The sequence below is a fragment of the Helicoverpa zea genome, chromosome 1 (assembly GCF_022581195.2).
Source record: "Helicoverpa zea isolate HzStark_Cry1AcR chromosome 1, ilHelZeax1.1, whole genome shotgun sequence".
Lineage (NCBI taxonomy): Eukaryota > Metazoa > Arthropoda > Insecta > Lepidoptera > Noctuidae > Helicoverpa > Helicoverpa zea.
Genome location: NC_061452.1, coordinates 2,838,095 through 2,865,182, shown reverse-complemented (window position 1 = coordinate 2,865,182; position 27,088 = coordinate 2,838,095). Strand labels below are relative to the sequence as shown.

General features: G+C 34.1%; 1 protein-coding gene across 3 annotated transcripts; it reads right to left on the bottom strand.

Annotated features, from left to right (window-relative positions):
- LOC124634012 (protein scarlet-like) lies at window positions 1-26,545 on the bottom strand. 3 transcript variants are annotated; one of them, XM_047169427.1, is made up of 13 exons: window positions 26,347-26,545; window positions 26,004-26,163; window positions 20,116-20,349; window positions 15,820-15,868; window positions 15,347-15,530; window positions 13,387-13,539; window positions 12,692-12,930; window positions 9,582-9,792; window positions 8,601-8,629; window positions 8,146-8,251; window positions 7,597-7,827; window positions 6,517-6,652; window positions 5,557-6,204 (listed from the first exon to the last, which is right to left on the bottom strand). In XM_047169427.1, exons 3-13 carry the CDS (start codon window positions 20,318-20,320, stop codon window positions 5,816-5,818), a joined length of 1,932 nt encoding a protein of 643 aa, XP_047025383.1. In that variant the 5' UTR covers window positions 20,321-20,349; window positions 26,004-26,163; window positions 26,347-26,545; the 3' UTR covers window positions 5,557-5,815. The 3 variants fall into 3 exon arrangements, with proteins under 3 accessions (XP_047025375.1, XP_047025383.1, XP_047025366.1); XM_047169419.1 differs by lacking the exons at window positions 5,557-6,204; window positions 26,004-26,163; window positions 26,347-26,545 and adding exons at window positions 1-1,320; window positions 25,059-25,272; XM_047169410.1 differs by lacking the exons at window positions 26,004-26,163; window positions 26,347-26,545 and adding an exon at window positions 25,059-25,272.
- Between the last annotated feature and the right edge of the window lie 543 nt (window positions 26,546-27,088).

Sequence of the window (27,088 nt, the reverse complement as noted above, 5' to 3'; positions counted from 1 at the left end):
ATACTGTATAATTTTGAAACGTAACGAAAGCTCACGCGGCAATTTCACGCCGAGCTTAATAATTGGCGATGAGTGATTTAAATGGCTTATCTTACACGGTAATACCATAACCAATCATTTCGGCACTTGGGTGGCATGCCGTGATTGATGTTATTATTCTCTATGGCTATCATAAATATCTTAGGGCCGATTTACACCTACATGATAACAGCGAGAATAGAAGTTGTGAACAATAGCCACCTACTGAGTGTCGCGTGAAAGGCCTCTTGTAATTTTCAGCTTCTAAAAGCTCTCTTTCGCTCAAGTAGGTAAACTGTGCGACAGAGAGTATTCTATTCATCCTCATACGAATAGTTTGTCAACCACTTTTATCTCCATTAATCAGTCAATAATGAAAAGAATAGTGTGGCCCGTGTGACTATAGCAGCCATTATCTATGGTCAGGTATAAAGGAACCTCTTTAATAAGGCCACTTAAAAAAAGATCGTTAACAAAAAGGTTGATGTTGTCCGTAAGGATTGCGCAACGAACTGTGGTGACTGACCTCTTCTTTGTTCAAGGTACTCTAATGCTAATGGGGAGTAACACTAGTTGAGCGGCTGAAGTTATTTTTAAATATTAATATTTTAAAAATCTACGAATACATAATCATTAAAGTTATTTGGTGACAAAGTTTTTTTTTCTAGGTCTGTTTTCATATTCAAATGAAGGATCATTATGTCGCTAAATAAATGAGAATATGTTATATCTAACGACAATCCTTCCACGATCTTAAAGTGTCTGTAATTATGTAGGCCGTATTAATATACTGCAAATAGACCATTCAGAGAGACATTTAGCCACCATACAAACAGTCTTAGTTGTATATCAACAGGCAACAATACAGAGCAACCATACATTTTATTAGCTGAACTTAAACCCTCATAAACTATCAATACACAGGTGTACCCCGACTCCTCTTAACAACCATAGCGAACGCTATAATATTCCCCACACAATACAAAGTGACCAAACAAGCACAGTTTCTCCAGAAATTCTTCTCTTCATACCCGAACCTAGTCAAGACTCCTGCCCCAGTCCTGATGCAGGGCAAGCCTTCTGCATTCACACAATTGATCGTATCTACTAAGGTCCATTGCAAAACTGATATGCATTCAGTACCGTAGTAAAACCCTGATATGTATCGAAGCCAGGAGAAGTAGGGAGGAGCAGTGGCTAGGTTCAGGTATATCCCAGAAAACATAAGCCCTATTAAGTCGTATGGAACTGATATGAGTGCAGCTGTCTCCATCTTGTCGAATGTTGCTGAGAGGAATGAGCCTGGAATGTAAAGGTTTGTGTGATATTCCTCCTTTGATATGGGTTTAAAGACTACGGGATTTGGCGAAGTAAATAGAATGTTTTTGAATGGAAAAATAATAGAAATATTCTTTCAAATCATTTTGGAAGTTATAACAGTTTTTCAGTATGTTCGTCTGGAGACAAAGGCTTATTATGAAGTCTCAGAGACAATTCTTCCGTCTTCTATTTCAAATAACTTTGCTGTAGTCGATATTTATTCTTTTGAATGTCGCAGTTAATTTTCCAATTAAGTTAAGCTATTATTAAAGTGTCCAAAGACCTAATAACTTACCAAATAATATTGTAATGATGTCGCTATTTTTTGTGCAGGAGAACAAATTAAAGTTTAGAAATATGCAAGCGACTAACAAAAAGTTAAGGTTATAAGAAGTGCTGATGTTAAATTAACTATTAACAACAGAAGTTTGGAACAATACTGGACTAAGTCAGCTAGATCCTACTTATATTATAAATGTGAAAGTTTGTGAGAATGTATGGATGTATGTTTGTTATTCAATCACGCAAAAACGGCTGGACCGATTTTATTGGAATTTGGTATGTAGATAGGTGATACCCTGGATTAACACATAGGCTACTTTTTATCAACACAACACGCGGGCGAAGCCGCTGGCGGAAGCTAGTATATCATAAATTAGGGGAATTATAATATGCAGGGGAAAGATCGAGAAATATAGGGGAAAGGGGGATAGCCCCGGCCAATTTTGTTTTTTTGTTATTGTGATTAAATTATCAAGGGAAATACAACGAAAACTACGAAAAAATAATCAACACAATATTTATTCGTATTAGAATATTGAAAATTTGAACAAAAATAATATCCAATACGTTTTAAACCCACTTCAAATAGTGGTCAAATTTTGATATCTTTTAAAAGTGGCGGGTAGCTTCGGCCACCTACGTAATTAGTGGCCAAATCGATTTTTGGCGAGACACGCATCGTAGTTATAGTACAAATCCGATGGATTTATATCTACACATGCCTCGTGAGCCCAATCTAAATCCAATCCTGACCCGATCCTGCAGAGAAGTTCGTGGAACGTCATACTGATCTGCGGCAGCTCTCTCAGAACATTTTTTCTCAAGCACCGCTTGAATGGCTTTTTTTCATGTTTTCTTCACTCCAGTCTCCGCGATTCGTAGTTCTAGTTTTAAATTTCGGCATTGTGACACTGAAATTATTTTTTTTTTAAATTAAGACTTAAAATATTAACCTCTATATAGACTAACATATGGCCGGGGATACCCCCAAAACTAATGGCCGGGGTTACCCGACATGACTTTCTTCGAAAAAAAAAAAATTAAAAAAAAAGCAGCTAATTATACGTTGAAATAAACTTCAAAGTGCAAAATAGAATAGTATTCCATTATGTAAACAAAATCAAATAAATAATTACTTACCTTTATCCAATGAATAACGGTTTTCGAAACAATGGAAGTCACGCGGCCGTCGACGACGAAAAAGAAATTCACTCTATCACGCCCGAACGCAGCGGTCAATCGACTTCAACTGTTTGCATTTGACGAATTACTCTTAAACGCACATGGAGATCACACGAACTTCAAAATCACGCCGCGCGAAATACTAATATTTACTATGGCCGAGGCTACCCACCGGCCGGGGCTACCCCCCTTTCCCCTAAATTAAATAACCTGCCTATAGTAGGGGAGGCAAGAGTGCTAAACCGGGAGTGACTCGAGCGTCAATGAGACCTATTAGATTGCGAAGCTTAGATGATAAGAAGAAAAAAATGTCCTGACATACACACACTTTCATCGGTGGGTGGAGCGGCTATAAACTTTCAAAAATGTAAAAAAAAACAGTTGCATGGACATACTCGAGCGCGTCAGATATTAATAGCATGCACGTCGTACGTCATTTTTTAAACATACGTATATTAATCTGACTGTTTCCATGGTGGGGGTGGTCGTAGGTAAGGGTTAAAAATGGGAAAAAAAATAATTTTATCGAGCGCGACAGATTTTCAAAAGGGGTGTTAAGTGAACTAAAACGAAGTCTCTTATGCAATAATCTGACGATTTAGACGTGACCTAAACTCGTGGTCATTATTTAAAATTGCAAAAAAAAATCGCCATTTTGAAATACTCGAGCGCGTCAGTTTAAGATATATATGGTTCATTTATGTACCCTTAACGTAATCATCTCATAATCTGACGATTATCTGGAGAGACTCGCTTAATCTGACAATGGAAAGTTTTTAAAACTAATAATAATCAATACTGTAACCTAATTTTCGTTGAAAAATTAACACCAATGTCGTTGTTTTTTAATTTTGTTATAATCATTATCTAAGTCGTGGTGGCCTAGTGAGTAAAGAACCAACCTCTCAAGTATGTGGATTCGATTCCAGGTCAGGCAAGTACAAATGCAACTTTTCTAAGTTTGTATTTACTGTCTAAGTTTATCTTGGACACCAATGTCTGCAAAGCAAGTACTTAGTACTTACAAGACATACACGTTGTAGCACTTTGGTATTCCTTTAAAACTTGAGATATCAATAGATTATTTAGTTTTAACTTTTACACACTTTTTGATCTATATCCCAGAACGGACAAACATTTCAACAAAGTTGTCATAATAAAGGTTGTTCTAGATAAAAAGGCCTATCCAATGATATGTATGAAATTGCTATTGGCGGAGTGTACCAATCTGCTCATACATTACATACATTTCTATAATAATTACATTGAATTATAATGACATTGATAAATATACATGTGACATAAACAATACAATTGAATCTATAATAACATGGCTTGACGGAAATAATCTACGCGTAAATCTTACAAAAACTAATTTTATTCAATTTAATACATATAGATAAAAAATAAGGCTCATCATCATCTGCCTAGCCTTTTTCCCAACTATGTTGGGGTCGGCTTCCAGTCTCACCGGATGACTAGGCCACCACGACTGTATAAAAAGAAGACTATAAAGAGTAATTATAGAGGACATAAATTACAAGAAGTATACGAAATGGCATTTCTCGGTATCACGATAGACAAGCAATGCAACTGGAAGGAACACGTATTTAACGAAAGTAGCCAATAAAATGAATCGTCTTCGTTAAAAACAGTATATCTGCATACTATGTATGACTTCCTGAGATTAGCGAGTTCAAACAAAAAAACTCTTCAGCTTTATAACATTAGTGTAGATTATTTAAGACCCAAAATGTACCAACACTTATTGCAAATGAATTGAATTGAAAAAAGAGAGAGAGGAATAGAAACTTGGGAGGAGAATACCGGCATCACGTAGCTGCACGCTTTAAACTTTATCGATTAATTTTCCTTACTTCGGCTTACGGGAATCGTCAGATTATATATTTTTCGTGAACGTTGAATTATTCCCTTCAAAATAAAAAAAAAATTAGCCGCGCTCGAGAAAGTCAAGATGAAGTTTTTTTTTACAAGTTTGTAACCTTCCTACTTCTTATCGTCAATCGCAAATTGTCAGATTAGTGGAATATACACTTTTTAGCATATAACTAACTTACCCTATCTTAATCTGACGCGCTGGAGAATGTCAGATGATATTTTTTTTTTTACTAATCTGATCCTTTATTCTAGACACGCGGCTACATATACAGGGCTTATATTTGGTGGAGGTGTTAAATGGGGTAATAGGTACCTCCCTATATACTAATCTGCCGCGCTTGAGTAAATCCCAAAATCCCTTCTAGGCCTCCCCTACTACTATCTTCGTGGCTGTATTATAATTAATTTTAAAAAAAAAAGAAATATCAACAAACTTGAAATTAGTTACTGCTTGCATGAAATTAAGATAATATTCAGAATTTTCGTCAATTTATAGAATTGTGTGGCTGACCCGGATTCATTTTTTTATTTTGCAAATAACAAATACGGAAAAAAAATGTGGAAAAATTGATGGTCTAATTTTAAATTAACGATATTTTTATTTCATAGATATATGTAGATACATAATGCGATTTTCAAAGCCGTGTTAGATCATTAAGTGAACACATGAAAAGGTCAAAACGTTATTTACAACCTTTTTCTAACAATGCAGTTTTATAAAGGAAGAACGTTACTGGTTTTGAAGTCTGTGCTTTATGTACAAAAAACATCGAAATATTAGTAAGTAATGTGCAGAAACTTGCAGGTGTTAAGGATAAGGGATTCAGGGATATGGAAAATAATACAAACTACACATAAAAACTTCGTAAAATTTATTGAGCCAATTCATAAGATCTTATAAATTCATGCCAATTAAAACTTTGTATTGCTCACGCTGAGTATTAAGACTATTTTTATTATCTCAAAACCTCTTTACCAATAAAATAAGGCGACTTATTCATACTTAAAACAATATTTAACTGTTACCCTGTCAACCTTTATGGCACGGGCATATTTTTAAGCAATAGCACTAATAGATACTATGGTTACGCACTATATACAATTGAACTCTTTTCTAATACACAGGTGTGCCCCTACTCCTTCTGATTACCATAAGGAAGGCTATGAAATGTCCTATGCAGTACATGCTGAATAAACATAGACAGTTTCGCCAAAAATGATCTTCGTCGTACCCGAATCTTCTCAATACTTCTGGCCCTGTTCTTATGCAAGGCATGCCGTCAATGACGACACAGTCAATAGTCTCAATAGAATCCCATTGAAGTATAGAAATGCTTTCGACGCCGTAGTAGAAGCCTGATATGTATCGCAACCATGATAAGTATGGAGAAACACTAGCTAAGTTCAAGTAAAGGCCAGAGAACATTGTGCCAACGAGTTCGAACGGTACCGACACGAGTGCAGCAGTTTCCATAGAGTTGAACGTCGCTGATAGGAACGAGCCTGAAATTTTGAAAATCGAATTGCAATGCCAATTTTAAATTCGAATTCATTCCAGTAAATTGGAATGTGGTGGTAATTTTGAATTTAGAATTTTGATGGACAAACCAGTAAAGTGGTTGTTCGTAATGTAATTTGGAATTTTGATGAGTTCATTAAACGTGAAATCAGTAATTAAATAGCTTGTTTTAAACCTGTTCTAAAATGGGAGCAGAATTTATTAGGTACTAATGCTTTAAAGGCAGGTTTGTCTAACTATTGAGTAGGCTTAGCAAAAATACTATTTACATGTGAAAGAAATGTGTCTGGACTTACCGTAAGCATTCGCGTAGTTAGCGCATAAGATGCAGACAAAGTTGAATCCTAGCCAGCCCATGAAACCGCCGTGGAGTCCCGCTATCAAGAATATGAGCGTCGTGAAGAGAGTCGGTTCTATTACTGCTCGAGGTATCTGGAAGTGGAAAAAACAGAACTTAGGCCTAAGAATAAGAAGGGTATACGAAACGAATCCATTTTGAAGTCAGCGGAGCATTTCTTTTCTCATGCATACGTCTTATTATGTACTCTCATAACTATTTTTAACTCTTATATAATTTTGTCCGTCCCTCTAAGCTTTGAACGGAAATGAATATCAAAATCCCTTCAAAAGTAAACATATCATCAGTATCAAAAGCTAATTAAAGATCTACAGCTGTGTTTGAACACGACCTCAAGATTTTGAAACTATTTGATCAGTCATCAGATGCACAAGTTTATAAATCCAAGCTCCCGGTTTTTAATTGAAATCCGTTATTCCGGCCCAAAACTAAAACGATAAGAAAAATAGTTAAAATGTTTCTAAACCACGAAACGAAGTTTAACGATGTTACTAAACTGGTTTTCACATGGCCATCCGTGTCACAGTTAAAGGGCCTTGCTATGGTAATCAAACTTTCTGGCGCTTCGTATGTTAATATTTAAGTAATTTTATCACTTCTGTATGCAATGAAGGAAATTGACACATTTGGACACCCACTGTTGCATCGTCTATTTGATACTGTTGAACGATATTCTCAGAATCAGAGGTATTGATTTCCTATGCATTAAGGGTCTTAAATATCTCATAATAGTGATGTTATCAGCATCTGTCCATTATTTTTTATAAGAGAAAAGAAGATTGTCAGCAGTACTGACCTCAAATAAAGACCTTAAATATTACTTTTCTCTAATGAAATAAGAAGCTTTTGAAACTATTCGAATTCAATGGGATGTTTAGTAATTTTTACCCATCTTCAAAGGACACTACTTCACTAAACCAATGAGAAACCAAAATTATACCGCTTGTTGCCATCCTTCACAAAAACCTTTTAACCTAACCTTAGAACACTCATAAAACAGCAGTAAAAATCAACTTACCCAAAATATCATCTTCGACAGATAATAAGGTAATGGCGAATACAGTCCACTGGCCGTTTCTCTCAACAATATCGGCACCTCACTAGGGAACGTGATGAAGACAGCGTAGATGAAGAGGAATATCGTCTCCGTGATGGTCAGGTAGAGCAAACCTTCCACGTTCTGTATGTCGCGCTGGTCCAGTTCGTCGAAGTGGCCGTGGTAGGGGACTGAGATTATCAGTCCTACGAACTATAGAGAAAGATGGAGGTTGTGAGAAAATAGAAGACAACACTTTCTGTGTTTCTAACATTTTCAAGTAAAAGTTAAGAGTAATGCAAGAAGGAAAATATTTTCGCTAAGTATTTGGGATTAAGCAAGCCCAAGATCAAAATCTGGCAAAACAATAACTTAATAATAATACATGCCTGTATGAAGGCATTTTTCAAAGAAACTTTAATTACAGACCTATTAAGAATGATTTATGTCAACCATTTATTTAAGTTATTAAAATGAAAATAGAGAAGTAACGTTAGCTACTGTATAATGTAAGGTTTTTTCGAAACTCACCATAAGTAAAAAGAACTCGGCGATCCAAATGCTGTAGTTACGCTTTAGAGCTTGGACATTCCTCCACATCAGCCAATAGAATTGTACGAAATAATTCACTTTGACTCTGCAAAACAAAGTCTTATTTGTAACAGCTCTTCAAAAAATAGTCAATCATGACAAATGACAGTAGAATATTTTTCTAGAACCTTCCTTTTAGATCCCAAAATTGCGGAAGCTTTTTTGGAGACTGGGTTCAAAATATGGGCACGATTCCTTTTCGGCCTGTTTTTTAGATAGATCAAAACTGTATATCTTTGAATACTAATAATAGTTATTTGGCTAACAAAAACACTAGAACAGTTATTAACTAAGCTCTGGATGTTCAATATGCAAGTCATAATAACTAATGGTGCAAATATACAGGTTAAAGATAAGATCGGAATAAAGTTATTAAAATAATAAGCAATACTTACAGAGTTACATATCGCTCATAATACTGATCCTGTAACAAAAGGAAGATCATAACAATCTGATCTAATAAAGAATGGAAAATTGGGAGTATTTCATAATGCTGTTGTATTTTTATGTATTTTTCATATCCTCTATTTGCTTTACACAAGTTTTTACAGGTGTTACATTTAGCTTAAAGCTATGGACAATTGTTGACCCTGTTAGGGCACAGCAACATTAGGCATATAATGCCATTAGACATTTATTATGTACTCCCATATTATGGTATAAAGCATGGTATCTGTGCCATGCTTTAAGAGATTTCAAATAACAAATCTAAGAGCAGAGTCAATTGTGGGCAGATGCTGGTGAAGTCATAAGAGGATTTTTCAGCATATCGAAGATAAATATCAAAATGTATGACGTATTTCTCTAATCGGCGTGAGAATATTTTAGATAAAGACTAATAAATATTGGAATTATTCCAGTATTAGCATTATTTGGTCTAAACAAACACATTATACTGTTTGTGGTATCGCAAAAATGGAATTGATGAATAATATTACGATCGTCGATTGGCGAATGGTAATTTTGACGACTAGTAATCCATTTGACATTATTAAAAAGTTTATATATCTTCGATCATAGATTCAACTTTAGATAGGCAAAGTTTATTATCTTGTGATTAATGTATGTGTATCTTATTTCTGGTAATAAATTCTTGTTTGTTCGGTCTACCTCTGCTGGTCCCATTTAAATGACAACAGCTTAATTTGCAAATTGATATTGTAAGAAAACTTCAATGAGCAGCCAAAGATAGAAAAAGTCTGTTAGAAGACATAGATAGCAGATTTAAAAAGAACCTTCAGAAATAAGAGCAAATGAAGGTGCCCTGTACTATACACTCTAAGCAAATACCAAAAAAATATAATTATAAGGTTAGTCTAAGTACTGCTATATACTTCCTCTCTATCTATCTTAGTACCAACTACGTAAGTACGTACCTTCTCATCAGTTTCGCCATTAAAATACTCGTTCTCATCCTTAACATTGCCGACTTTGCTATCGATCTCGGCTGCTATATCCGATCTTGAGTATTCGTCACATATGCGCCTGATTCGCTCCCTGCTCTCCATTTCTTTGTCAATTTGAATACCGAGCAGGGATATGTAGTACTCCGCTGCGTTGAAACCGAGGGGACATTTGAAGTTTAGGCTGTGGAAAAATGGTTATGTTGTGATATGGTTCCATAATGTCCTATAGGACGTTTACAATAATATGGCAATTTGTAAAATGGCTAGCAGAAATAATGGCAAATGGCGGTGCAATGCTAATGTTACACTATACACTATTGAGCAAAGTGTTGGAAGAAGACATCCTGAGGAATTTAATTGGCAAGTTATATGGCAAAAATATGAGAAGCTTTTGTGGCAAGGTCAAGTCTTTCTGGACCACGGTGTGATCTTGATGTAAATTATATCGAATCAATTATATGACGGTCTTCTTCCTATGTTAATCAGAAACTCAGAACACATATATGTCTTAATTTTAAAGTCCTAAAGCATAATTTTGGTCCAAAAACACGTGTAAGTTACAGATAAGAAAAATATGCTTTATTATGAATTCGTACTATGAGATATATAACCACAAATGAATGTTAATTAAGTGAGTATCAAATCACAGAGTGTCTGCCAGGTAACATTATTAGATTTCTCATAGATAAGACAATTCTGGTTTTCTCGCATATCTCCGAGTATATTAATCTGTCTTATCAAAAATACTGAATGTATTAGCACTAAATAATGACACGCTGTTTTTTCAGCCTTGACACTGATCAATCCGTAAATAGAAATTAATATTTGATTAGTTTATTGATAAGGGAATAAGTAGTTTTTTTTATTCATTAATGTTACCACCTGCGATCATTTGCGTCGACATTTTCTTCTTATACATAAAATTAGGCGATTTATTTATAGAAACTACTACACATTACTATTAATTAGATACTAGGCTTTATGTAAATTATTTTTTATATCATATTATTTGAGGTAGTGACTAGTGACCACCTTTACAAAATTTTGTTCAACTTTCCTAAGAATTGCTTCAACAAAATTTTAAAATGGCTGAAGCGTTGATGTACAATCCTGTATATTTTTTACGAATTATGTAACTTGCTTACTGTGGACTTTTAAAATGTTAAAAATCGCATTATATGAAAATCCCAAAACGTCTAACACTATTCCGCAATTGCAAATGAGTGGTTCATGTCACATAAATTGGGATTAACGCTACATTTACAAGTTTAAATCCAAATAAAAGCTTAATCCGTCCTTGAACTTATACTCTATCCGCATGTCTAGAAATTATAAATATTAATATATTTGTTTATTTATGTGCATTCTGTTTATTGTTACGGTAATAAAGTACTGACGAAAAAAAACTAAAACATGTTTTATGTAAATGCTCCCGGAATTCAAAAGAAAAAGGCAAAAAGCAACCGCAAAAGTTATTTCATTTACTTTAAATCAGGGGGCTTGCTTTTATATTTCTTCGTGACAACTTTTGTATCTTATTCCGAAGTGGAAATCTACAGAATTTCATACTGACGAATTTATTAAGTCCAATTTTTATGAATCGTTTCAAAGCGGTTTAAAATTACACCGATAGCATTTATTAATATGTAGATCTTATCGGAGTCGTAAAAGGATCATTTTGGAAAAAAAACACGTGGTTGATATTTAATTAAGCGTGATTATCAACATCTGAATTAATTAGGATAAAGGAACTATAAGTATTATTTTAATTACTAATGGTAGGAATATGTTCATCTTTACCAACAGCAGCTGGTTAATTAATTCTCAAAAAGGCCAAATCGATATTTAGGTACTTTAAAATTAAGTTATTCATGAAGGACAACCTTAATTAAACTCATCGCTTCTATGATTAACCTAATCTGCATAATATGTTCCCACGCCTTCGTACCTACTTCGTATATCTGATATCAATCTCCTTACAATGTTCTCCTTCGCCGGTTCATGCAGCTCCGTAGGTATAACAGGTGTTGTCAAAACTCAATATCTACGTAGCAACATAAAGCTTTTTAAACCAATCGCAATTCTTTCTCATATCTTTATGAGTCCTATGCTAACGAAAAAATTTAATGTATTCACTCAAGTTTTCAATGCAATCCCAATTCTTTCTAATACCTTAGTTCACAGTTGTAGTGATAAAGAAAAAAAATTATTAATTCACTCAGAAGGCGGAACTTTAGAAGCATGATCTATGTCGGCATTGCAAGACATCATCATTAAACCCCCACTCTGTTTCCCTACCACGGATCATTACATTGATATTCAAGGGCTTGCACCAAAATAACTTTAAGGTTTATGATAATTTGATCAATTTCGTCACTCATAGTTCTGAAGCAATCATCTTTATTACCACGAAAAAATCCAACATTTTAAAACAAAAATTCTCGAATCATTTAATAATTTATATAACACCATTTTATGGTGATATTTAACACAATTATGTATTAAGATTCAAAGTTTTTCCTGGTCTAGATAAAATCTAACGGCCGAGCTATATTTGTTTTGAGATAATTATTTAAATAAGAAACTAGTTTGTAAATAAAATATATATGTACATGTTATTATTGGTATATAGGATTTAATTAAAGCTCGAGTTACAATTAAGATATTGGAGGTAGACAGCTTGGTGCAACATGTAAACGAATGTTCACCTTCAGATAGTTGTAAAAATTGACACCGACTAGGACATGTGTTGAAAGTAATTAAGATCAAGAATCTAGAACTAAATTAACAAGCAGTATAGGTCACTGAAAATTGCACGAGTCGCGCAAAAACCATAGCTAAGCCACATCGTGTACTTGTGCTCAGAATACAGTTGATTACGCAGAACAAAGTTTGCGGTGGTTAAGTTAAAACAGTCCTCATGTTAGTCGAGTTTGCAATTTGTCTTCTTAATCTCATAATAATTTGGAAATAATATATTAAAATTTATGATTTTCAAATTCTTAACTCAATTAAAAACTACCTCTATAGCACCCAGAAAATAACCAACAAATTAAAAAACAAAAGATAAAAGTACTTACGAAGCAAAGAACGTGTCAGCCTGTTCAATAGTTCCATGAAAGGCGATCCTCCCATTAGCCAGCAACACAACTTGATGGAACAGCTCGAAGACTCCAGAAGCCGGTTGGTGCACCGAACAGACTACCAGCTTTCCTCCTATAGCTAACTTCCTAAGGCGACCTACTACTGCTGCGGCTGCCCAACTGTCGAGGCCCGTTGTGGGCTCATCGCAGAATAATATTGGAGGGTCGTTTAGTAGCTGTGGAAGATGGTCTTGGTTAATTTTCTTGAAGTCTCAAGACTAAGGTCCAAATTGGAACCGAACTGCATGAAACAGGCTACAGTTGCACTACTAGTTTCTATGATTTTTTATAAAATGGCTTTCAAAAGTAGCAAAAGTGCAGTCATGGCAACTCGCTTCCAAGTTACACCTTCAGGTAATAAAAAATCCTTGATGAATTATTTAAAGTTGAGACTGAAAACCTGTCAAACAGTTCATAATGTCTATATTGATAACGCTTCAACAAATCTGAACAGTGTTAGATTTTTTTCTTGTACCCACCAATAAAAAGTCATTGTCATGTTCATTAAAACTTGAAGTGTGATCAGTATCGACAGTTATGTCTGACATTTTGTCTTAATTAATTTTGTAGACTTCACACTACGTTTCACTAGTAAGTAAATTCTCAATTTCAAATTGTTCTTGGTCACTTACCTGTACAGCCAATGAAACTCTTTTCCGTTCTCCACCAGAAAGAGCTTTGAGCTTAGTTTTAGTGCAGTTGTTGACTCCTAATTCACTTAGTAGCTGCTGAACACGTCTTGCTCTTACTCCCTTTGTTGATCGCTTGTCCATCATCATTCGGGCCTAGGTGGGAAAAGTTTACCTTATAAATATTACATTGAAAGACATCTGCATGGGTATATAGCTGCTTTTCAACTTTGTTCTGTTTTCTAGAACAATTCTCATGAGCATTTTCAATATTTACTTCATCAATGATCATCCATACGTGAGTAATGTTATAGATAATGGGAGAAAGATCAATAAGGCCATACAGTAAGGTCAAAACTCTAATCCGTCCTGAGTACTTTGTCCGAATACTCAAGCCACTTAACTTCTAAATTATTTCTGTCGCTACAAAACATGTTAATGACAGTAATGGCACCTTCAAGAGCCGCCGACACTGAGTGACGTTTGAGAATTTGTATAATTACAACGTCAATAATTATGGGCATCTTTTGGATACCTTTTCCGTCATCGTCAATTAAGCCTGTTCTTTAATTGCTTGATTATCTTTTGCTTGCGTCTTTCTACGTGTGATCTTAGGTTGAACTTCTAATTAATTTACAAAAAAAGTACACACAGATTTAATTTAAGGAAAAATTAATCAAAAATTTTGCCTTCTAAACGAAGCAGTTTCAACGTCTGTTCAATCTGTTGTCAAGTTTTTACACCAGAGCGAGATTTAAGACGTTCTTGTTCATAGTAGGTATATTAAATCATTACATGGGAGTTTAATGCTCATAACCTATGACCGGTATTTAGATTTGATTAAAGATTATATCGTGAAATGTCAAATATCAAATTATTAAGATGTAAATAACTCGAGATCAAAATCTAAGATCGCTGTCAGTACGTTCGAAACATAATACTTTGACGATGAATAATTAATTTGGTAATTTTCTAGTATGTTCACACCCAGGTGATCAAAGTGCAGGTTTATTTTTCTGTTGATAGTAGTTGCTGCGGATTTCAATAATATATCTATCTTTTGAATTGCTCATTAGAGATAGAATTTACACTTTAGCTAAGGAATAAGACAGTAAGTGTTTCTTTAGACCATATGTATTTCAATAGCGTCAGATCGTGATGACCTTATGTACCAGCGGGGTACTTTAGAAAAGTAACAACAACAATATTTCAATACCAAAATTACATTGATTAATGATTTGTCCTCAACATACGATGATTGCTTTACGATGGCAAAATCTTAGTTTGTCACTTGTGCAAGGTATTTATTACCTACATGAAACATTAACTAATATTTAAAGCATGCAGGTGTTCGTAACACGTTTTCCTAATTCCATAGAATAATGTGACATTTAGAAAATTAGGTAATCAAATGGAATGTCGGTTTATTTCTTTGTTGTAATTAGCATTTCAATTGGACATGTTTCTGGGTAAACATAAATAAATAAATGATTAACTTTATATTAAAAAACCATCGACAGTAGGTACATACGGATCTTCCGCATACATTATCTATTTGCAAAGGATATCATGTAATTATGATTAATATTTGACTTCTTTGTCTGTGTGTGATGTTAAATTTTATTTATACAACCGTTAACACTAAACAGAACAAGCATTTTCTGTCAGTCACTGTCACCTTGTCTAGCCTAGCGTTTTGACAAATACTTTCCTATAATATTACTTACATCAGCAATAAGCTAGGATATATCGCATTTAGAAGACATAAGGACATAGTACAGAGGTACTACACAGTAGAAGTTTATATCCATAACTTCATTCCATATGTTATACAGGTAGTACATTTTATAATCAAGACACAATATGGACCCTATAGGGCACAGCTTAAAGAAATTGGAGAGTTTAACAGTAGCTTATAACATTATAATTATATTTAACAACATCCAGCACATATTTCACTCACCATAAACTCCATATGCTCATCGACTGTCAGATCCTCGATAGCCAAGTCTTCCTGTGGTACGAAGCCAGATATCCTCGATATGAGGTCAGCGCCAGCTACTCTGCCGTTCAGCATGAGGTAACCAGTCATCGCACTCTTGTCGCGACGGCTGATGGCGGCTAGGAGTGTGGTCTTGCCGGCACCACTAGGGAGAAATTGCTTATTGAATTTAAGAAGAAATGGGGAGAAATAAGATAGTTTTGGAAATGGATCAATTCTTTTAATTTGTTTAATGAGTAGTTTTGGCTTTAGGTGATGGTATTTTGACGGGAGACCTTTAAGAAATAAGGTAATTGCTTTCAAGGAGGCACATAATGTAGGTTAATTTGATCAGGACAGCCAACGCAAAATCTGATTTGAGCTGCAGCTTTGACTTTGGAACATAATATTGGTTTGAATATAAAACTACTTAGATCTTGAAGTTCACAACTTACCTAGACCCCATTAAAGCGACTAAGTTTCCTGACGAAACGATTCCATTTACTGAAAAGAAAGGCTTATATTAATACTCATAAGACCAAACAGAATACATGGAACGCCCAAATGATTTCAAATTTCTAACAGATGACTATCATCATCCTCCGAGCCTTTTTAACCCCCGACGCAAAAACGACGGGGTGTTATAAGTTTGACATGTCTGTGTGTGTGTGTGTGTGTGTGTGTGTGTGTGTATGTAGCTCCCAAACGGATGATCCGATTGTAATGCGGTTTTTTTTGTTTAAAAGGTATGTCAGTCGGGAGTGTTCTTAGCTATGTTTGGTGGAAATCGGTTCAGGTCTTCAAGGTCATCAGCTCGTTTGCTAGATGTGATAGGAATGTTACACGATCAGTTTACTTGCAAGTATATGTGGGATCTGAAATTTGAAACACTAATGTCTTTTGGAACCACTGAGCTGGTATGCTGTTAGGGCACGAAGGTAGGAGACGTAACCCTGAACTGCCTTTTAGTAAACCCATCGAGTTTGGGCTCGTTGAATTTGTCTTGACAAGTTCTCTTCATGTTTCTGATTGACGAGAACCTGATGCTGGAAATGGGATGTGGCGGATGAAACCCTGAAATGCCGGAATGAAACGGATAAACCGATTTATATTTTTGCTGAAAATCTAGAATGTCCAAATGTTTCTCAATCTGTGCAATTCTCCCAGAGCCAGTTTGTCATGAGGATTGTTAAACAGCTTCCTTTGGCCGAGATCGCATATAGCGATAAGATGGGGCTTAAGATAAAATAAATTAAATGAAAGAAGGAAAAATTAAGGAGCTCCTTTAAAAAGCATGAAATAAAATTAAATTATAAATTTAAAAAAACCCCCGACCCAAAAAAGTACGCAATAATTATGACAAAAGGTTAAAAACGCTAAACCCTATAAAAAGCAAAAAATAACTTTTAACACTACGTAAACTAAATTTTGACGTGTCGGGGGACCGCTTTTTACCTTCATAAATACTTACATAAATCAAATGATACCTACCTAATTACAACATTCGTTAAAAAAAAAACACGTATCTAAAGTAATGAATTAGAGCGGTCCCCCGACACGAAAAAATTTAGTTTACGTAGTGTTAAAAGTTATTTTTTGCTTTTTATAGGGTTTAGCGTTTTTAACCTTTTGTCATAATTATTGCGTACTTTTTTGGGTCGGGGGTTTTTTTTAATTTATAATTTAATTTTTTCCCAATCATGTTGGGGTCGCCCAAATGATTTCAAATTTCTAACAGATGACTATATGGACGCGTAATCTGTGATGACCAATTCTAAGAAAAAAAGGGTTGTAAAAGGTTTACAGCCGTAAATAAACAAAACATATAGGTCGCATTGACCCTTTGGTTAATGATGATAGTCCATAGTAATAAAAAATATTGCCCTGATGTTTTATTTCAAGCAACGGAAGAGCGGAATGGCATTATAAAGATTTTAAGAGAATTGGCATTTGGGTACGTTTTTCTGCCACCTAGCAGCATAATAATAATTCATGACCAATCTTTTTTTCATAAACATTTACATAGATTACAATACAAGAAACATAATGTATAACAAATATAAATAAATAAATTCGACAAGCCCAAAAATATTTGAGAACTACTCCCAACTTAATTGCTTATGTAACAATTTATTTAAATACCGGTTTATTGATTACAAATTACTAATTTATTTCGTGGAAACATTAAATTTGTGTTACTTATATTAAAGGTATTCGTGTAAAAACATCCATGACACATCAAAATTGTGCAATGTTAGTAAGTACGGTAGACTGCACATCAGTGGTGACTGTCATGCACTTTAACTCAATAGTAATAAGTACGATTTTCCTATAAAACTGTTACCACTTGACCGAAGTTGACTGTACATATGTCGCGTGATATTTTTAATTTGGTATTAAAAGTATAGCTTTTGTATGTCATTATCCATTTATTGTTAGAACAATGAATTATTTATAAAATACTTAAAAAGGAGTTTAATGTATTTCTTGTTATTATTTGTATTTTTATAAAGGTTACCTGGAAAAATTTTGTTTCAGAAATAGGTAAATAAGTGTATCATCTATTTTGAGTGTTAATCGCCACATATTTTTATCGTTGCTGAATTAAATGAATTAAATGTGCCTACATATATTTAAGTACTGACCAACCAATTAATGTAATTATTAATTATTTAAAAGAAAAAAAAATTAAAACAGATAGAGTTTACTTAATACGATAAAAGAGCGTAAATTAAGTTCCTCATAGGATTTGTTAGTCACAGATCTAAGACATAAACATAGATATTTATGACTTGTCTCAATTCATTAGTCTATTCGAAGATAAATCACAAATTCCTATTATTTTGTAAACTAATTAAATTCAATCGGTATTAATATATTCTTCATCATGACACCTTTTAATGAAATAACAAGGAATTTGATTGATGACACCACTGCAGCTTAATGCCTCCAAATTATTTTTATAAAAGCGTTAATTGACAAGACTTGTGTGTGTGTGGTCATCTAAATATTGATAGTCTTTATTATGATGAAGAAAATCATAAAATACCATTCCATGATTGTTAACTATCTATTTGACGCTTTTATTTAGTAGAAGAGCTACGGCAAAGTTGGTTGAGAATCTAGGAAAACGCGCAGGCTTATTAGTTTTATGAAGTGCGGGTTTTAGTTAAATATAAGAGAGGCTAATAATAAATTGGCCCCTAGATTGTGCGTCTTCCGAAATTTAACTCAATGTAACGCCATGAATCGAAGCCTATCTATCTATCTTCTTCTACTTTTTCTACTATCGATTCATTGATATGCAGTGCAAATTGGCCACTAAGATGCAAGAGAGACGAAAGTACAAATGACAGTTACGTAGGTATCTAGGTACAGTAACTATTGTAGTAATCTGTGCCTGTACTCCTACTACACTATGAAGTTGTGGTTTAACTTCGTAGTAGCTAATTTTGCGCATATCTTTTAAGTTAAGTTTTTAGGTATTGTATGCTCCTGTCGATGGTGAGGCCTCTCTAGCCAGACGGGAACTTTGGCGGTCGAGGAGTTCACTGCCCACTCCGTTTGTCCCGCTCTTGGAAAGACTCCCTCGTGTCCCTCCTGGACACCATGTCCCAAGAAGAGTTTGGCAGTCCTTAAACAGACTCCGAACGCAGGTCGGCCGAAGCAAAGACAATCGGTCCAGGTGGGGTTTCACGGGCAGGGCGGACCTTGGGTGCGAGTGCGGGGCTGCTATGCAGACCATGTCCCACCTCATCGCATGTCCACTGTGCCCTGAAACTTGCTCGCGGCAGGACCTCATGAGTGCATCCGGCCGTGCTCTCGCTGTGGCTGCATATTGGGGTGACAAAGTGTAGTCTCACTATGAGACATGTCATCGACACGAAAGAAGAAGAAGGTATTGTATCTCGATATTATTCATTAGGTAGGTATTTAAGTTAGAAGTTAAGAGAGCTATTAAACATAATATTAATTAATTCACAGAGGAAAAAGATAAGTTCTGTCTGAAAATATTAATTGATTAAATCCATTAACTTGTTGAATATGTATTGTTATGATTTAAACCTAAATATAGTTTCCAGGTGCTGAACTTCAAAATATCATATTTTTTATAGATTTAATTATATATTAAAAATAAGCTTTTAGCCACCTGTTTGGCATTTTACAAAATACTTAATTATGATCACGGATTTGTTATATTGCCCTCATTTATTATATTTGTATCTAAAATAAGCATTTTAAGCCACCTGTTCATAGACATAACAATTAGCATAGTATAATTAAACATAGATCATCGATCAAAGATCTGCCTGATACATTACCTATTGCATTTGAAATAAACAAAAAAAAAAACGTGGGAAATTAATTTGCTAGGTGTCAATTTTAATCCGTGTGTGTACAACATGGATTACACTTGTAAGTATAAATAAATTAAATGAAAAGATTATAATATTCAATTATAATCTGCTGATACTTGCTACCGATAGTATTTAGGCAGAAAGTTTTTAATTGGTCATCAACCGACATATTTTTTTAAATCCGCATTTAGATATTCATGAAATATTTTGTTACTAAAATCACTGTCTGGAATTTAAGTAGGTAACATTATAGTAGAAACGAGTGAAAATACGTAAAAAATATCCTGAAAATATCATGATGGGCAGGAGTACCTGGGTAAAATACATCTGTATTTTCTTAAACCATTCAGATTACGCAACGCATTTCTAATACAAACATTTTTCAATACATACCTCCATGTAAGACCCTAATTTCTTCATAAACAGGCGATCTCCAAATACTGGTTTGTGTTTTCTTCTTCCTATAAACGGATAGGTCCTTCCATGCCAATGTCAGGTTATTCGGACTGTCTCCGAAGCCCAGCTCATCATCTTCCCAGTTCACAACAGCGCCGGTTAATACATTGCGCGTAGGCAACTTTAATTCTGTGTCCTTCATTTTTGTGAGTCTGTGTTACGTCATTTGCACTGAAACAAAATAAATTAATTATAAAACAAACTTACAATATCAATGGTGTGTCTTGAATGTACAGAAGAGTAATGATTTTTATATGTATTTTTAATAATTCCCTGAATTCTGCCAGCACAAAAATAAACCTAACATAATATTGGGTACAGAAAACAAATTGGTCAATTTTGACAATGAATAAAAACTTAATCAAATACGTTTGAATTTGATTGTCTAAGAACTTGGAACTTATTGCGAAACCCACGGCAAAAAAATGGGTTTACGGGTCTAAAAGAGAACAAGCACTGTCCTAAACAGTAGCCCTTTAGAAGATATTAAAGCCGGTGACTTTGAAAGACGTTAGCGATGTTTGACCGACATTTCAAACCGACATCAAGCATGGATTTATATCAAACACTGTGGTATTGAGGGTCATGAGATGAAATTATAATTACTAGGTTGTTATACATAATAAATATTATTATTTACTATGAAAGTGATATAATGTAGAAGGCATTTTAAGCCTATTTATAAGAAAATATTAAAATTTGTAAAAAATACACATTAGCCATAGGATCGCTCCTTGTGGAAGCGTCGTTAAATAAATCTTCAAAAGACAGTCTGAAAGGCGAGAAAATCAAATGATTTAAAATCTAGATTACCTACCGATTTCAAAATAGCCTACCATTTATATTTCAAGTGTGAATGTTGCATCTAGCCGTTTATAAAGGAAATAACCATATCCTGTCCAGTAGTTACATTCAACCCAATTGATACAAATTGTTACCGTTTGATAGCCCAAACTGACATAATAGACTCGGCTTCAAAGAATTGATTTTATATTGTGAACACTTTTTTGCTATTATTAAACAAGTCTGCTATTAGTTTTTGGTCAAATTATGGACTTAAGTTATGGTCTATAACGGACTTTGAATATTTGCAGGTAAGTCATTTAAATTGGGTAATGATATGTCTTTGAGCATTAAAAGAATTGATTCGAAGCTTGAAGCAACATTTGGTTTACTTAACGAGATATGCCAATGATGAAACAAAACCGAATCGCTTGGGGGGGTCAGTCGCCTCGAGGTAAGCCAGGGACTCATCAACCAGGTCTGAATTGACGGTCCTTCAAATGTGACTCACCGTTCAACGATTGACAGGAATCGCTTGATCATGGATCATATCATAGCTTATTATGTAGATCTTCATTTATCTACACATTCATGCTTCAAATTCTTTTACCTCTATGTATAAAAATAAGGGGACAATAACCCAGTTAGTGTGCAAGGCCAAGCCTAGGTATCATTTTAAGACGAAACTAGTTCTAGCATTTTTTATTTGTTAAAATTACCAATCGATTACCAAACTAGTTTGAACCCAATACTGTAGAAATTTAAGTTAAGAAATCGAGATAAAAAACCTTAGCACGCTTTATCAGTTCAGGTAGCACTAAATCGATATGAATTTAGTAAATGAAATTCGTATCATACAATCTTGCGCACTTCCGTGAAGATTTTTTTGTATCACACTTTGTTTATGCTAGCTTTGCCGTAAAATGGTTATACCGTCTTACAAAACGTGGTCTTAAAAAAGCCATCCTTGGTTTTAACCATCACCCCAAACAAATTCAATGATCTAAACCTAGCACTAAAGCCAGTACTTTTTAAGAACATGTTATGAGTTCATGATGAAGATAATGTTAAAAACTTAAAACGCCAATTTAATTACAGAGCCATACATTATTGTTACACGACGACAAGAACTATTGGAGCATACCGTTGCGTCTGAATAAGTACTCAGTAAGCTTATATTATGAGAAATATTACTGCCGTAAACTAATACTTCACACCAGGCATTCCTATGTGGGTATCATCTGTCACACTTTCTTTGCCTTTCGTATTATATCGATCAATTGAATCTATCTATTTGTCAAGCATCTTAGACTGAGAAGATTGGACTAATTGGGGGAGTTAAGTTACCTTATTAATATAATTACGCCAACAACTAACGTTGATCATATTACCTGAATAGCCTAGTATCGAAATTTTAATGAATAATTTGCATTCAAAATTATTGTCATATGCTAGTTGTAATACAATATTACGAGCTAATTAACTTGTTGGCCAATTCTGTTTAAATCTGAAACGTAACCGTGTCCAATGATACAAAAAATTGAGCTTTACTTTTTGCAAACTTCAATTATGTGCGTGGTGTCAGTTTTTTTAGCATCAAACCATTTCAAGAAGCATTGGAATTGTATAGACCCACAACAGTATATTTTAAGTATACCAAAACCTGTATGACTAATAGAAGAAGACATACAAGTATTGGAATTGAAAAACACACCCTCACACGTCGATAGTGCAATGAAAAAGTCACTGAACTTTTTGGAAGAAGTACCATTTATAAATGACTACCAATTACATTAGCAAATGATGTAACATATTGATGCAATATGGAAAACAATGCAGGCATTAAAATACCATTAGTTAATCGTTAGCAATTTCTTATGAATGGAAGACAGGTGAAGCCAAAACTGTATCAAGAAACACAAAATACAGCCTAAAACACCTAAGGTAGAAGAACACTTATGACAAAAAGAACCTAGTGGCTCAGAACTCTTAAGTCCCAAGGACCAAGTGCCATACATATCCCTTTTTCACACGGATGTGTTAAGAGTCAAAATTGCCCTAACGATAGCCGACCTCCGGTTGGACCATTAGGAGACCAAAACTTGGCATGTAGAATTCCCATAATTCATGTAATAACTTGTCATCAAATACATTCTAAATTACTTATATAAATAAATAAACAAGCTAACATTCAGGAAATAATACAAGTATTTCAATGTAGAGGAGATCGCGGCCGCTTTCCACGTCTGGTAATTCAACCACCGGCGCTGGTGTTAAGTTACTTGTACAGTCGACAAGTCAACGTTGACGAGTAATAAATTATAATTATTGATTATCTATGACTGGTTTTATTATAGCCTTATTGATATGTGATATTTTGATAAAACTCGAAACAAATGGTAATGCATATTTGGGATACAATGTAGGAATCTTTAGGAAAAATCTACATCTTCCGACACAGAAGCTCTTAGCCTTCCTTAACTGATGGTATAAAAAGTAACTATCGTGTATTACAGAAAGATGCCCTTCGCGCTCTGTCTTGCAAAGGAGACAGTTCTGAGAAAACCGTTGTTATAGAAACGTTAGAAGAATAAGAGTAAAAGCTGACTAAGAAAGCTTAAGTTGCCTCACTCCTTAAACGAAACGAAATACTAGGGAGTCTAAAAGCACAATGATGAAAAATAATTTTATGATAGCCATCCTTCCCACAAACATGAGACCTCATAAATTATGACCAAACTACGTTACATTTACAGAATTTCCGTAGGTCGTTAGCATTGCATTCCACAACATCACAACCAGTTTTGGATAGAAAATTGGATTAAGCAAGCCCAATAAAATGTCAACTAACATACCTACTTGTCAATGCCAGTTGGTGAGCTTTTCTTATATTAGGTACCTATATTTCTTGTTTCCGTTGGCTCCAAATTAAGGGACACAAAATTCGAGAGACACCGAAAAATTCTTTCAGACTAGTTGCTAAAGAATTCATAACTAGGGAAGACGTTAGCTATTGGTAAAAGGGTTGTGACAGTAAAATAGGTTTTAGATCCACATCTACACACTGGTGGAATGAACTGTAATCTTGGAAACTGGCTAAACAGACAGCGATAACTTACAGATTACCGTCGAGATTAAGACTTACACTCTACTGAAATCGAACTTAAAGAAGCATTTTGGAACGAGTTTTCTAATAGTTATACAAAAAGTCTTAAGTCCAAATACCTACAACAAACGACTTCCAACTATTACATAACCGAATTTTTGAGACATAATTTTACAATTAAAGTTCCATTTTCGTAGAACATAACCATCATGCTCGAGAAGTTGGTATTGCACAATATTTTAGGACGAGTTCCAAACGTTCAAGCCGAAGGCCGTCACTTTAATATGGACCCGTACAAGATGAATTGAAATTACAGCTTTTCTGGTATCTTATTTGGATTAAAATAAAGGGAAAATGCTTACAATACCTACATTTAATGTATATGAACCTTATAATAACGTAGAAGCAGATAGAGATTTATATTAAGTTAACTCAGCACGTGCTTTTATAATCTGCGATTATTCGAATGAACGAAAATGTTGTTCTTTACGGGAGTCTTTTAAAGTTGTTTAGGGCCCAGTTTTTAGGCTTTCTTTATCTATGTAAGATAAGACGTCACGCACGTATAATAATTACTCCAAGTGCAATTTTATCACAATGTTTAAGTCAACGCAGTCATCGGGACATAGAACTCTTGTACTAAGCTCAGTACAAACAAAATATAATAAAAATACTAACAACAAGAATGTAAATTAATTATTATCCACATTAATATTTGAGCTAGTTTATTAACAAAAACTGTGGTCTGATCAACTTTAATGAATAATTTTGGTCACTGCGAAAATCGCTAATGTATTAAGCTTGTAGAGCAAAGCCGGTATGGTAATTTTAACTTTTAAAAATGCGCTTTTTAAATCACGCGATGTATGAAAATTAGAATATATTCTATGTGCATTCTACGTATCTTAAATGTGTTAATAGAAAATAGATTTCATATACAATAGAATTCTAATACAAAACAATGTAACTGAAAACTTATTACAAAACTTACCGGCAAGAAACCAAGGAAGCCGACTGTTTCACAATATTTATTTGCAAAACATAATCTCAAACAAAATATAACATTATCTTCACTGAGTTCTCAAACAATTAATTGATACACTAAACTGATAAAAACACCAAAGAGGAGAGAAATAAAAAACAAAGATGCACTATGGAAGTTTAAAAAAAAACCTTGACGAACGTGTAGCGCTGTGGAGCCTCTACGAGTGACTGACTTAATTAACAACGTGAAAGAGCTTCAGACTTCCTTACTTATTAACAATTCTTTAACAATAATAACTATTTGCGACTATTAAATAATGCATTTATTGAGTAATACATTAAATTAAGATAATATACTACACCTAATTGAGGACGGAATGATGATTACGGACTTCTAAGGAAAAAGGACTAATCACTTCAGCGCGCGAACCGTAGGAACTCGTTTGATACGAATTTTAAATATTTTCATAAAAAGTAAAATATCCGGTTTTAGTTTATATAGTACCTAGTAAGTCCTGTGTTTTTTGGAACTGAGATAAAATAATTTAATAGTAGGTAGTAGGTACTGACCAAATTAACAATATATATAGAAGACTGAGGAGCTGTAGTTTTATTTAAGTTGTGGAGCTTTTAATTTTTTGTAAGTCCTGTACAATATCCGCCTAAAGATGTCTTTGAAGAGTGTTAGAAAGGTTTAGGTATCCGAATGTATGCTTTATTTTCATGATCAAGCACAAATAAGTATCACCCTTAACACACAGCTAAGTTTGAATTTATTTACAGAAGTACGTAGGTATATATGTAAATAACCCTTATCTGAAACTTTATTTATCCTTATCTGAAATAACTTGTAAAGGTAGATAGAGTAGCTATACCTACTTTAATTAAAACGTATAACTACAAAGAATTTCACAATTCACTACTTTGTTTATATTTTTCGCAACATACTTACCTTTTTTGCAGCCCTTTGGGTAGTACATATGAACCATGACAACCGGACTTTCAGAAGTTTGAAAGCTACTACTAACGCCATCTATTGTAATCTTGTCGAACCATTAGCGTACTGGTCTCTCGTCGTCGCATAGATTTGAAGAATGGATTCGGACATTCAACTGTAAAATAAATAAACTCTGAATATAACATCGTTAAATAAGCGTTTAAAGTTAAAGTTATCAAAGGGTTTGTTTTACGAAACCAAATGTTATACCTGAAAGTAAATACATATAAAAATATTAATCACATCAAAATACTTGGTAGGTAGGTAGTTATCAAAGTATAGCCTAGCTAGGACTTACCTGGACATAACTACCTAATTTCTTATGAAAGTTATCAGAGCTCTTTCATATAATTAAGGTCCTTCTTGAATTCCGGAACATCTGCAAACGACAACAACAAATCACACAATTTTTAAACAGACACTCAAATTGTAGGTAAGTAGGTCAAAATTACTGAAATTTATTTAACACTGGGAAAAATTTCTAGGCTCTAGTTTTAACGAGGTAGACAGTACTTTATACCTGTCTAGACTGCTACTGGCTACTAAAAACGTTTATCAGATACTGACGTCTTGACTGTTTACTTAGGTACCATGTCGCGTCGCAAAAAGCCACAGATGCAACTAAAAGACACGATCTTTTACTCATTTATTTACATTAAAATCTCCGTCCGTCAAGATGATTGTTTTGACATGGTAATTTACACTAGATTTTATATAGTTTAAAAAGACCAATCTAACTAAAGCGAACCATTCAGATTAATAACATAGGACTAGTAATAAGTAACAGTCTGAATATCGATCACATTTTAAAATAATGCAAAATACTTACGTCCAAAATATTTGATAATCAAACATCTACAAATTAAATCGCCTTCGGCACTCCCCTTTATTTCTTATTAATTTGAATTTCTATTCAAAATATTGTCTACTGGAAAACACTATTACTAGAGGTTTAAATTAAATAAAAGGGGCCGTTTGTAAAATAAACAACATTAATTAAAACATCAATCATTTTGACGTTAACGAAACTAACCATGTAG

Excerpts from the sequence above, each read along its gene's own strand:
- LOC124634012 (XM_047169427.1), bottom strand. The coding sequence starts at position 20,320 with ATGAAGGACACAGAATTAAAGTTGCCTACGCGCAATGTATTAACCGGC. Across the intron at positions 9,793-12,691 it reads GCTGACACGTTCTTTGCTTC|CCTAAACTTCAAATGTCCCC; the intron begins GTAAGTACTTTT and ends ATTTTTCCACAG. Across the intron at positions 8,252-8,600 it reads TATGAGCGATATGTAACTCT|AGTCAAAGTGAATTATTTCG; the intron begins GTAAGTATTGCT and ends TTTGTTTTGCAG.